Source organism: Ursus arctos, unplaced genomic scaffold (genome assembly GCF_023065955.2).
Source record: "Ursus arctos isolate Adak ecotype North America unplaced genomic scaffold, UrsArc2.0 scaffold_2, whole genome shotgun sequence".
Lineage (NCBI taxonomy): Eukaryota > Metazoa > Chordata > Mammalia > Carnivora > Ursidae > Ursus > Ursus arctos.
The window spans coordinates 30,241,981-30,256,279 of record NW_026622874.1 but is presented as its reverse complement, the minus strand read 5'-3'; the positions used below and the strand labels follow the sequence as shown (position 1 = coordinate 30,256,279).

The 14,299-nt window shown below is 41.8% G+C and overlaps 1 protein-coding gene across 2 annotated transcripts in view; it reads right to left on the bottom strand.

The window, feature by feature from the left end:
- The window catches only part of KCNH1 (potassium voltage-gated channel subfamily H member 1), a 351,315-nt gene that overhangs the window by 324,762 nt on the left and 12,254 nt on the right, over positions 1–14,299 (bottom strand). For both annotated transcript variants that reach the window (XM_044387791.3, XM_026509088.4), the window contains exon 2: positions 950–1,073. In XM_044387791.3, the coding sequence (XP_044243726.1) occupies positions 950–1,073 (124 nt within the window). The remainder of the gene's footprint in view (positions 1–949; positions 1,074–14,299) is intronic.

Below are 14,299 nucleotides of genomic sequence, written 5' to 3'. Positions count from 1 at the left end.
CGAAGCATTTAATACTTCTCATCAGAACTAGTTACGTGGCTGATTTAAGACCATCAAAATGCAATTTCTGAAAACCAAAGACGATGCCTATATCAGACAGGTTTTTCCACCCTTCAGAGATGACTGTATTTCTTGATTTGGCAGGTCTGGGAAAATGAGTCCACTTCATGCAAACGCCAGTGAAGACAGAAGACTCCGAAGAAGGAGTGAGAAGGAGTGAGAGGCTGTGCTGAGCCAAGACCTTGCCAGGGCACCGCAGGGGGGTGTCTGGCAGGGCCGGGCACATGCTCCACTCGGCTCGCTCTGCTCAGCTCCACACCTTGTAGATGCTTTAAAAGGCGTTTCTAATGCCCCAGCCCAAGGGTACTGCTCGATCAGTAACCCTGTCAAACGCCCAGGCTGCGCGCACTGTTAGCACAATCTGCCCCTGCCTCCGAGTGAGCGACCAGAGATGTGACAGCATGGATTAGAAGGCAACCAAATCTCAGTTCTCTTTTCTTTTTCTGGTGAAAAGCCCTATGAACAAGGCCCTTGTCTCCAACATGGTAGGGTTTCTTCTCAAACAGTCATGTATTTTCAAAAATTAATTAATCGCCTAAAATTTTATTTCATTTTCATTTCATTTTATAGCATCACCTAACTTTCATATCATTTCATCTAACACCTCATAAACTTCTGAGTCCCCATTTTCTAGATAAAGTGGCTTTCCTGAGTTTCTCTAGGTGACCCCGTGTCAGTGACTTACAAGTCCAGTCAGTTTGCAGAGGCCATGTTCGAAGCCTTCTTTGATTCCCCGGTATAGTGCGTGAACGAGAGATGGTATCACCAGAAATGTTCCTGAATAAACACTAAATGAGAGAAAGGCAATCCCCGCACCAAGTAAGCCGTTTTGTTTTTCCAGAAGATACCATGATAGACTGTTCAACAGAACAACCCCGGACATAAATACCTGCAGGTACTGCTTTTTTGCATCACTTCCGCCCTGTGATAGCCAGACAGCTTGCAAAATCCGTCATTGCTGTACACGATAGGCCAGTCCACTATCTGGGCATTCCCCAACACAAAATTAGTATCTGTTAAAAAAAAAAAAAAAGAAGAAGAAGAAGAAAAAGAAGAAGAAGAAGAAGAAGGAGAAAAGAAAAGGGCATAGGAGGCAAGACATTAGTTGAGATTCAATGAGGACATAAATAATGTCAACCAATCCACGTATCTTGGCTTCCCTCTAAAACAGTCTCTTGAACAGGAAAATGGCCCTGTGAGGAATACAAAAGAACAGTCCTTTAGAACTGAATATTTTGAATTCAAATGCTAAGGTTATTGTCCTCCAAGAGGAAGTTAGCAAAGGAAGATACTTAACCAACCAGCCAATGAATCCTGCAGAAATTCAGTGATTCCCATGAGACAAGTTCAAGTCCTAAGTCATCACAATGAAAGTACACTGGTACTCTGGAGCAAGAGAGAACGCAAAAGGGATTTCTTCTGGGCTCCATCTAGCATCTTAGCCTTGTCAGTCTTTTGGCCAAAAGCTACAAATTGGCCTTGTTGACCCTGATTAGCATTTACCAATCCTAGGAGGAGAAAGTCTTCTTAGGCAGAGGAATGGAGACGGACGATGTCCTCGTGCAACCCACACACCGGAGAGCCCCCCTCTTGGTAAGGAAGTGACTAGACGCTCCTAATACTAGATCCTATTAGAACCTGATCAAGACGCTCACAGTGGCAAAAACCTTCTTGCTGATTCTGAGATTCTGTAGCCACAGGAGCCACGTTTCAGAGCTCTTCCACTGACCATCAGCCCACATTCACTTCGGATGCAGGGATTCAGTGGGCCAGAGATGTGTGGCTGCTCAGCATGTTCTCCCCACTTCCCACAGTTTTCAAGATCAAGTCTTCAGTACTTTCTGTGTTCAGGTAATCAACCGTCCCTCTTTTTCTCTTCAAGACCTTAAATTAGGCAAATAACATCCAGAACTTAAATATCATCATTATGTTAGCTTGGCTCTCTCCTTTCCACAGAATACTTACCCCTTTCCCAAGAAAAGAAAAAAAGAACATGCACACAACCCTTCTTTTGTTGTAAACGGGAGGGGGTTTTATTTATATACGAACACCCTGCACAGTGAAATAGCAGTGACATATAATGTCCTCATTTAGTTGGGAGGCTAATTTTGTTTTAGTACAGCATCTACAATTTATTTAAAATATGGGTAACTATCCCTTCTTATCTATGTGGGGAGGAGTAGAGGAACCAAACGTTGGAGAAATAACCAAATACGGTAATCTATTTTTGAAAATGCTTTCATCTATTTGAAAGGAACATAGAACACAACTTTCAGGAAGTTAATCTATATACCTGTTAATTCTATAAATATGCTTTTACTGAAAATCTACAACCAGTCTTTCCCTCCCTCTTTCCCATATAATCATGAATACTTCTTGCGTGCCCACTAGGTACCAAGCACATTACGAGATCCTGGAGATATCCAGCCTGATGAGATATGGTCCATGCATTCCAGGAATTATCAGGACAAAAAGACATATGCACAACTAACTAAAGAAACCAGTAATAAAATGATTAACTCTGAGGGAGGTAAAGGCCTGTGTCTCAGAGGGGGTCACATTTGAACTTGCTCTAATCTAGAAGGGTGAGTAAGACTCACTCAAACATTTTGAATGCCTAATATGTAATTACCACATGTGATACAAAAACAATATTTAGAGAAATGAACATATATTGTCTGCCTCTGGTGAACTCAAGAGGTTGTGGGAGGAAGGGAACATTCCAGGCTGAGGACCAGCATGAGCAAAGGTCTGGCAGCATGGAACACATGCAGACTGGCATAGACAGACAAAGGGCAGCCAGGAAGATTGGCAGGAGATGAGCCTGAAGACCAGACTGGGATGGGCTTGACTGTCAAAGATCTTTGACTTTCTTCTGGAGACAGGATAACCCTTCAGGTATACCACTAGGATGGCTAAAATTAAAAAGACAACAGCAAGTGTTGATGAGGATGTGGAGAAATTGAACTCTCATCCTGGAACCCTTGTGCACAGCTGATGGGAATGTAGAATGGTGCAGTCAATTCGACAGTTTGGCAGTTCTTCAAAAGTTACCCATAAAGTTACCATAATACTCAGCAATTCTATTCCTAAATACACGCTCAAGAGGAATGGCGACATACATCTACACAAAAATTTGTACATGAATGTTCATAGCAACATTATTCATAACAGCCAAGACGTGGAAACAATCCAAAAAGCCCATAAACTGATGAACAGATAGACAAAATGTGATATCTATTTGGCAATAAAAAGAAACAAAATACCGATACATATTCCAACATGGATGAACCTTGAAAATATCATGCCAAGTGAAGGAAGCCAGACACAAAAAGTCACATATTTTTTGGTTCCATTTATGTGAAATACCCAGAAGCAGCAAATCCATAGACACAGAGTAGATTCATCGTTGCCAGGGGCCTGGAGGGGAGGGGTGGGAAGACAGAGTGACTGCCAATGGGTATGGAGGTTCTGATTTGGGGTGATGAAAATGTTCTGGAATGTGACGGTGGTGATGGATGCACAACTCTGTAAATATACTAAACTACTGTACATCTAAAAAGTGTGAAATTTATGTTATGTGAATTCTATCTTAATAAAGGTGCTATTTTTAAAAAGGGGGGGATAAATGTTCATAGCAGCAATGTCCACAATAGCTAAATCGTGCAAGGAGCCGAGATGCCCTTCAACAGATGACTGGATTAAGAAGTTGTGGTCCAGGGGCGCCTGGGTGGCACAGCGGTTAAGCGTCTGCCTTCGGCTCAGGGCGTGATCCCGGCGTTATGGGATCGAGCCCCACATCAGGCTCTTCCGCTATGAGCCTGCTTCTTCCTCTCCTACTCCCCCTGCTTGTGTCCCCTCTCTCGCTGGCTGTCTCTATCTCTGTTGAATAAATAAATAAAATCTTTAAAAAAAAAAAAAGAAGTTGTGGTCCATATATACAATGGAATATTACTCAGCTATCAGAAAGAACGAATTCTCAACATTTGCTACAACATGGACGGCACTGGAGGAGATAATGCTAAGTGAAATAAGTCAAGCAGAGAAAGACAACTATCATATGATTTCTCTCATCTATGGAACATAAGAACTAGGAAGATCGGTAGGGGAAGAAAGGGATAAAGAAGGGGGGGTAATCAGAAGGGGGAATGAAGCATGAGAGACTATGGACTATGAGAAACAAACTGAGGGCCTCAGAGGGGAGGGGGGTGGGGGAATGGGATAGACCAGTGATGGGTAGTAAGGAGGGCACGTATTGCATGGTGCACTGGGTGTTATACGCAACTAATGAATCGTCGAGCTTTACATTGGAAACCAGGGACGTACTGTATGGTGACTAACATAATATAATAAAAAATCATTAAAAAATAAAAAAAATAAAAATAAATAAAAAGGGGGGGATAACCCTTCATATTGGTCTTCTCTTCCTGAGTTATTCTTGAACAGAACAGTGCAAAATTCAATAAATCAGGGGCAGCTAGGTGGCTCAGTCAGTTAAGTGTGTGACTCTTGATTTCGGCTCATGTCATGATCTCAGGGTGGGGAGATCAAGCCCTGTGTGGAGTTCAGCATGGAGCCTCCTTAAGATTCTCTCTCTCTCCCCTCTCCCTCTACACCCCCAATCACACATGTGGCGCTTGCTCTCTCTTAAAAAAAAAAAGAAAGAAAGAAAAAGAAAAGAAACAAATTCACTAAATCACCCTTAAATGTATATGAAGTCCAATCAGTTTAACTTTGTTGTTGACTCATAAAAGTGTAAGTAATTTTCCTCAAAGACCTCACATAGTTGGGAAAAACTAAGCGAGCTCTTTCACTACTAATGCCCCACTAAAGAGATGTGCTAAGAGGGAGTAATTGCCAGGTATAGATAATGATTTGACTGCATGTGTTTATTTTCTCTCCTATCCTAGGCACTTCTAAAATAAAAGTAAACGAATTAAAAAGGTTAAAATCCACACAAAAATTAGAGTAATAAAGAACAGAAAAAATGACAATGGAAGAAGCAGAAATAATAGAGGAAACAAAAAATAACTTTAAAAAAATCCCCAATTAATATCCTCAGAGAGATTTAAGAGCTAGTACACCCATAAAGCTAGAATGGGATGCCATGAAAGAAAAAACTAAGAGAACAATTAAGACCCTCTGTGAATTAAAAGTAATTAAGAATTCAACATAAATATTAGATGATAAAGTCTCATAGAGAGTAGTACAGAAAGAGACAGAAATATTTTTTAAAATAAGACACAGAGCATCAGTCCAAGAGGAACAACATGCATGCTAACAGGAACAAGAGGAAGAACAGCTTGAGAAAAAGCCAGCGACATTTTTTAAAAATTAAAACAACCAAATATGAGGGTAGAATAAAGATATTCATATGTGCAAAGACCTAGGAAAGTTATTTCTCACATATTCTCTTTTTTTAATATTTATTTATTTATTTTAGAGAGCACATGACTGGCAGGAGGGGGAGAGGGAGAGAGACTCCACAAGCAGACTCCCCGCTGAGCGCAGAGCCAACACAGGGTTCGATCCCAGGATCATGAGACCAGGACCTGAGCTGAAATCAAGAGTCAAATGCTTAACCAACTGAGCCACCCAGGCCCCTCCCGCATATTCTTTCTTGGGAAGTTACTTGGAGATGTCTATCAGCCAAGTGAAGGAATAAGGAAAGAAGATAACATGAGAACCAGGGGGAAAGTGACTCCAAATATAGAAAGCAGAAGGAAGCTAACAGAAAGCATTCAGCACAGTGGTTCAGAGAACAGAAGTTCCAGAAGAGAGTTATCTAGGGAGAAAGGAGGTCAGGATCTGATGATATTCCTGATCATTTGAAACAACATAAAAAGTCAAGGGACACCTAGGTGGCTCAGTCGGTTAAGCGTCTACCTTCAGCTCAGGTCATGATCCCAGGGTCCTGGGATCGAGTCCTGCATCGGGCTCCCTGCTCAGACAGGATCCTGCTTCTCCCTCTCCCTCTGCCCCTCCCCCCCCCACTCATGCTTGCTCTCTCTCTCTCTCTCTCAAATAAATAAATTAAATCTAAAAAAAAATAAGTCAATGTAAGTATATAATTTGGGGGTGGGGAGTGGGCAGGAAAAGAAAGTAGAAGCATCAAAGAAAACAAAGGCTGGGCAAGAAGGGAAACCAAATCATACCATATCTCATCACTGTCACCACAGTGTAAAACACCTTATTAATTTCCAATTTTTAAAACCCACATATAGTCAAAGCATGAAATATTTAACTGTAAGTATCTGAATATAATCTTATCAATTCCCACCATAAAAAATACAAATGATAAGTTTAGACAGAAAAGTGAGAACAACCACGGGATGGTGTCTAGAGCTGATATAATAAAAAAGAAAGGTATAAATATTTTAAAGTTGCAAAGATAACCAATAAGGGAAAAATATAATTAAATTAGGAGAAGGGCGCTGAACATAAATAAAGTGAGATAAAAACTCAGCTAAATTCACAGAAGTCAACAGCTAATAGCTAAAATTGATAAATCTAGAAATAGCTGTAATGCATACTATTTAGAGACATGGCAGAAACCATAAGAAGAAATGGCTAAAATTAGAACATGTGACCTCTGGTGAGCAGGATGGGCAGAGGGACGGAAACAGAAAAATAGGAAGTGCTGTAGGAATAGAAACATCAGCCTACTGATCATCCACTCAGAGGATTTCTCATCATAGAATTTAAAAATTCTAAAATAGTTACCTCTCACTGTTAACCCAAGCAAGAAATTATAGTTGCCAGGGAGCAAGATTCCCTTGCCACTGTGTGATAGAGGGTCTAGGAATTCTCTCTTTAGCCAAGGATGTGGAGTGAATTGGAGGAAAGAATTCTAGTCCCAGTCACAAAGCCATTTACCCCCAACAGGAAGGAAATTCTTTTCCCTTCCCCTGCCCCATCCCTTGCACACGCATGTGCACCCTGTTATGGTTGGCTGGAAAGGGGGCATCTCTTAGATTCTCTTCAATTCCTAAGCTACAAATAACTGACCTGCAAATTGCCTTCCAAACTATAATCTGTTTATAATTGCAGACTACCCATATAAATGCCATAACATTACATATATCATCAGAAACTAAGGGATTCCACATAAGCAATATTTCAGATATTAATAAGAACGCATACCATTTATTGATATTTACTCTGTGCCAGGCTCTGTACTAAGACTTTTTCATATATTAAGGGGAGGGTTTTTTGATCTTCATAACAACCTTTGTGAGATGGTACCACTTTACTAAACAAAGTGTCACGGATTTCATCATTTTTACTCACAAGTACACTGAGCCCCTGAGGACACAGTCAGTCATAGCAGGTTCGAGTCAGATTTGAATCTAGGTCTATCTGACTTCAAAATCCATGCTTTTAATCATCATATTACACCGTCTCCCTGGTATTTCATTAAGTACGAAAATCAGACCATTTCTATGAAAATCTTTATAACACATTAGATTTGTGAGCCTTCCTATAAAAATACTAAGTATAGGGACGCCTGGGAGGCTCAGTCAGTCAAGCGTCTGCGTTCGGCTCAGGTCATGTCCCCAGGGTCCTGGGATCGAGTCCCACATCGGGCTCCCTGCTCAGCGGGGAGCCTGCTTCTCCCTCTGCCTGCTGCTCCCTCTGCTTGTGCTCTCTCTCTCTCTGACAAATAAATAAATAAAATCTTTATCAATAAATAAATAAATAAATAAATAAATAAATAAATAAATAAAAATACTAAGTATAATGAGACCTTGAACTGGCGAGTCAACATTACCATCCGTGTCACTATACACTGTGACTCTACTTTGTGATCCACAGTGATGTCCTCAGGAAATACTGATGTGTATAGAAGTAATTGTTCCTCATCTAAATGTTTGTGTTCCCCTGTGTAGATTTTTAATATTTGGTCTCTTGCCTCCCTTGCAAATTATCACCTCCCACTTCTTAAAGCTAGTGTGCTGACTGATTCTATAACAGTCCTGCTTCCACATAGGGACAGGCGAGGACAGGAGAGGAGGGGAAACTTGGTGCCTTAGAGCCGACACTCAGGGCTGGGAGGGGATACCACACTGGCGGCTGAAAGTAGCTGCAGAGCAAACCTGGCTGTATTAGCCTCCGGAGTACCCCCTCCACTCCCGTGGCTTCTGGAAAGGACCCAGAAGCTCCCAACTACGCCGCTAGTGCTGAAGTTGCATAAGCAGATGGTTATCACAGTGGAGCGAAGTGACCCTGTAGCCAAACGCTGTGTGTCACACTGCCTGACTTAGGGGTGCAGGCAAACATCCGAGGCGAGCTGCACAGCCAGTGGGGGCCCAGACAGGATCGAGTTATGTCCACACACACACATAACGCAACATGCATGCACACACATACATACATGTACTACACCCATATACACACACAAGGGAGTACGTGTTGGGTTGAGGCAGGACATCAAGCTCTGCTCAATCCAAGGAACAGAATATAAATTCAGCTGCTAGTCATCTAGTGAGCAGAACACAGGCCGTTGCCAGAGACCCAAGGAACTAGAGGGGGGGAAACAAGGTCCCCCAAGGCGGTGCCAAGTGCTTTCCTCCACCCCCCACACCATCAGAGGGGAAAGCAATGGGATGGGCAGAATTGTTTTCTCAACACAAGAGACTGAGTGACCCACAAAAGAATAATTAAAACGGAAGAGCTTGAGATACTACGAACTGGGTTGTTCAGAGTCTCTCTCCGCTGTTCAGTGGAGTGGGAGCTTCTGAGGGAGATAAGCTTTGTTAAATAAAATAAAGAAGCGAATATAGGTGGGTCTGAGTCAATTTGCTACCATGCCTCCAGAAGTATGTCTGCACAAGAAGAGACAGGCTCAGCAAGTGGGGATCTCCTGAAAAGGTGCATAAACTCTGGTGCAAGACCTCCATGACCGCAGTTTTGTTCAAGTAAGTCTCCTTAATTCCTCCAGGCAGTTGGCTATACTCCTGCTGGGTAAGAATGCCAAATAAGAGGGTTCTAGTGAAGTGATACGGACTTTCTAGCCAAATGGAGAGACACGCATTCCACATCCGCACATAAATGACTCCAGGATTATTTACTATTCACCAAGCTGAATATGTGAAAACATATTTTGAAGCCAAACAAAACATGGACAAAACATCAAAAAAAAATACCCTCCTAAGACTGCAGCAGAATTGGCCTGACCTGGATACAGAGATTTGGTGATTTTAAACTGAGAAATGTTAGGATATCTGCCATTCTTCATTGGTGAAAAGGGCATCATCACCATCAAGACTGCATGTATTAACAGTCACTGGGTCATTACTCCCTGAGGTAGGCAGACACTCGAATTAATCCATTTTTACAGATATTGCCAAAAGCCTTAGCAAATTGATGAAACTTTTCCTAGGTCATACATCCAGTAGAGCTGGGACTGCTTACCACTGTATCATGGTTCACAGAAACAGAACTAGTAGGAGGGGTGTGTGTGTGTGTGTGTGTGTGTGTGTGTGTGTGTGTGTAGGGGTGTGTGTGTGTGCGTGTGTGTGTGTGTGTGTCCAGAGAAAGAAAGAGAGATTTATTATACAGAATTGGCTCATGTGATTATGAAGGATGACAAATCCCAAGATCTGCAATTGCCGCACTGGAGACCCAAGACAGCCAATGGTGTGTAGTTCCAGTTCAAATTGAAAGGCCTAAGAACCAGGAGAACTCATGGTGTAGACCACGGAAGAGCCAATGTTTCATTTCAAACCCAAAGGGAGGAAGAAACCAATTCCCAGCTTAAAAGTAGTCGGGTAGAAAGACTTCCCTCTTATTCAGGGGGAAACTCAGCTTTTTGTTCTATTCAGCCCTTCAACTGATTAGAGGAAGCCCATCCACATTAGGGAGAGCAATCTGCTTTACTCAGTCTACTGATTTAAACATTACACTCGTTCAAAAACACCCTCACAGAAACACTCAGAATAATATATGACCAAATAGCTCCACACTCTGTAACTGAATCGTGTTGACACATAAAATTAACCATCACAAACACCAAAGCCAATGCTCTTCACTGTATGATGTTCTACAATGATCTTTAACAGAATCAGCAGGACCACAGCTCACAAACTCTGCAGCTCCCCCGAAGTCCTTGGTAGTACTCCAGGACTCTAGGTTTGGCAGAATACAGTACCTCTATAAAGCTCTATTTTAATAAATAGCTTTTATGAAGGCAACACTTATCTTTCCACACCTGGGGCTTTCATTGAGCGGAAGGAGTCTCTACCCATCCCCAGAAAGAAGTGTTAAAATGAATACTTTGACCCGTTCCTTCACCCCCTTCACTTACACCTGCCTAAGTAGACTGATCAAGCTACCAGCAGGTATCTCAAAAGCAAACAGAATCCACTGTGTGTATTCACCTCTCAGACCTGCCTGTGCCTGGGATGGTGAGGAAGAGAGAGCCTGAGCTACCTGTCTCAGAACCCACCTGGGGGGCACCTGGATGGCTCAGGCAGTTAAGTGTCCAACTCTTGATCTCAGCTCAAGTCTTAACCTCAGGGTTGTGAATTTAACCCTTGCATGGGGCTCCATGCTGGGTGCGGAGCCTACTTTAAAAAAAAAAAAAAGAAAGAAAAGAAAAAAAAACCCACTGGGATAGTCCTGCCAGCCCTATGCTTGGTCATCTCCAGCTTCTCCCTCTAGGAGTAGGTCAGTGACTCATGGTCTAGAAGCCAAAGTCTAGGCTTGAGGAGGGAGACAGGTGGCAGTGCGTAGTCTCCAATCTAGTTTAATAGTCATAAAGCTGATACTGTATTTTGACTTTCAAGTGGCTCCTTCAGACAACCTTCACTTGGGTAAAAACCTGGAGGATTGAAGGCTAAATGGGCTCCAACACATTAACATGAATCAAACTCCAAGATCACAAGGGTATTCAGGGGTCATCTGCGTTCCTGCCTCCTGGTTCTGCCAAATAGCACTGGTAAGTCTTCATAAAATACCTACAAAAGAAGAGGCAATACAATCCCTTCCAGAACACTCCTGGTGCTTTGTTAAGTCCTTTTCACTTTCTCTCTTTTTTTTGAAAAAAAAAATATACATATTTTTGTAGAGACCCTCACGTGTCTCAGGACCGTGACTCTGAGAGTTGGTACAAACCAGCATTATAAACAGTTGACATTACACTGATGGCCCCCAATAAACCATGCCTCCTCGCACTGATGCTCTGGTTTAGTTCCCTCCCCTTGAATCTGGGTGGGTCTGCAATTTGCTTTGACCAACAGACTGCAGTAGAATGGATACAATGCCAATCCCAGGCCTAAGCTCTGAAGGTCTGGAAGCATCTGCTTCTGCAGAGCCCTGAGCTGCCAGGTGAGCCCTGAGCTATACTACTGGAGACACCATGCAGACATTCTATAAGCAGAGGACATCTAGGAAGACAGAGGCCATGAGAGTCTATGGAGAAGCACCAAGGAACCTAGTCAACAATGAAAACCAACGGGAGAAGAAGGGATGAAAGATACCCTATTAATCCCCCCCTCCCCAGCAATCCCTAGGGTCCCCAGAGCACCATCTGAAAGAACAACCATGGGGACACCAAGGTGGGTCCTAGTGGCAGTGTTGTCCCCTAATGAGCTGTGTGGGTATGTCACTTCAGCTCTCTGGGTCTCAGTGGAGGTGAACTACAAATTTTCTATGCTTCTGCTAGCAATAAAATCTGACTCTCTAGGTAACTGGCTTCATAACAAAGAACGAATCAGTCATAACCCTGAACTATCACTACTTTAAATGCTGGACTCTGCAGAGTCTAGGTCACTTTAAAAATAGCAGAAACACCCCCTAAACTTAACTCAGTGGGAAGGTGATACATTTCAGGTGAGCCATGTTGTACCGGGCTTTTGCTCAGCAAAACTGCCTGGATTTGCACACATGACAGGATGTGCTATATTCCTGTAGAAGTATACTATGCAAGGGAGTCTATGGTAGACAGAAATCACATGTTGGTAGGTCAGTTCATATATACAGAAAATGCCCAAATGAGTCTTCGGAATTTGTTAAATCCAAGTAAGACATATGCTCTTGACTATAGATGTAGCTATTTTTTTAAAGATTTTTATTTATTTATTTATTTATTTGAGAGAGAGAGAGAGAGAACACAGGAGAAGCAAAGGGACAAGGACAAACAGACTCACTGCTGAGCATGGAGCCTGACACAGGGCTTGATCCCATGACCCTCAGTCATGACCTGGGCTGAAATCAAGTCGGTCGCTTGACTGACTGAGCCACCCAGGCGCCCCTATACATATAGCTTTTGCATGTAGAATGTGTGACTTCCAATCAGCCAGTGGCCCATTCTGAAGCACCAAGCCTGCCTCCAAATTCATATCCTCTGAACTGATCAAGTCCCTCTTACGTTGTTCAACAAAATGTGTAGGTTCAACTTGGCTGCCCATGCCATGATTTATTCATTGGCTCTCATCTGAAAGTTCCCTGTGTCTCCAGGTCTTTGATGCAAATTAGATTGATTCTACTGCCTCCCTCTGATGCCTTTTTACCCCCTGAAGGTCTTTCGCTATAAGCGCGTGCAATTAAAAGTAAGGTTTCCCAAATTCAACCTTCCCCAGCCCACAGTTTTCCTCTGGTTTGCAGAATAGAACAAACACTCTCTTAAAATTTTAAAGACTCCCTTCCCCACACCATGTAAAGTTTCTTCAGCTGATGGGGCATGAGCCAAGTCACACTGCAGTCAGTGAGACGGGTCAGAATCATCCCAAACCTACCATTTGCCCATAAAGCATAACACAGAGAGACTCTAAAAAGAAATTATTAGAAAATTGCTTTTTATCCTAATTACCACAAATAACAAAGGAGAGACTAACTAAAGCAATGACTTAGCAAGTGACTCAGTTTGGGCCATCACACAGATAAAAGCTACATCCCGCAAGCAGTTCATGCAAACGTATTGTTCCCTGCACACACTGGTTATTTAGAGACCTACAATATATATTTCACAACATGCTTCTAAGAACTAGAGATATTCTTCTTAGAAGGGAACACATCTTTGGAATACTTTCACTGTTACAGATTACTAGGATGTCAGTGCTCTTACAAAAAGCAAGTTTCAGTAAAATTATCTTTTCCTTCTTTTAAAACAATAGAAAAACAATAGAAAAAATCACTGAGATAAATGATAAGAACAAGAAGTATGTACATGAGCACTAGACAAAGACAAGAAAACAACAATTCAACTTGCTTGCACCTAAATAAAATCCATGCCAGAAATTAATTTTTGGAAACACAGAAAAGATTGAGATTTGGTAATATTTGGAAGAATGGAGAAGAAGGGACAAGAGAAACAAGCTAGGTCAGTATGACACACCTAAAGAAAACATCTAAAATCTTTATGCAGCAGAAGTCATGTCCTGGCTCTACTGAGTTTTTCAACGATAAAATTCCATGAAAATGACTCTTCTAAACTGTCAAGGGCCCAATCCTGGCACATTACAAACTAAACTCCCAACAGATTCGATAATCAATTGCTTTGCCTCTAATTTTAATATCCTACATAAATACATTTTGGTTAAGTCAGTAAGTTACAATGGAAAGAGAGGCTTCAGTTTCCTAGAGCAAACTCAAACACTTTGTTACCTGGGTAGTTACGCCCAAGTACGTGGTTTCAGAAGCATGACCTCCACCTTCAATCAGCATCAAATTAAAGGATTTTAAAACAATAAAAACAGATGAATCAGTTTTACAAGCAGGATGGAAGGGAACAAAAACACACGAAATTGTGTTAAAAATGGAGACTTTTTTAGGATTCACTGATAGTCTACTTAATAAATAAGAGGTTAGTGATATGTTGAATTACTGCAAAGAAATATTTATTGTTGTCCTCAGTGGCTAACAAGTGGTGCAACAGATTAATCAAGCAGGTGTCTTATTCTCATTTTTATAGTCATAATCATTTCTTTATGCATAGGCATTTTGAACAAAACTCTTTGACCATCATTGAATAACATGCAAAAATTTCATCCCCAGAACTAAAAAAAAAAAAAAAAGTGACTCAAAGTAAGCAGTATAGAATATTAAATAGTGCTAGAAAAAGATTTTTTTCATTAGTTTTACATTTGCCTCCTGTGTTATTTTAAAACTTTCTTGGTGGGACGCCTGGGTGGATCAGTTGGTTAAGTGTCTGCCTTCAGCTCAGGTCATGATCCAAGAGTCCTGGGCTCGAGCCCCGCATCGGGCTCTTTGCTCAGCAGGGAGCCTCGCTTCTCCCTCT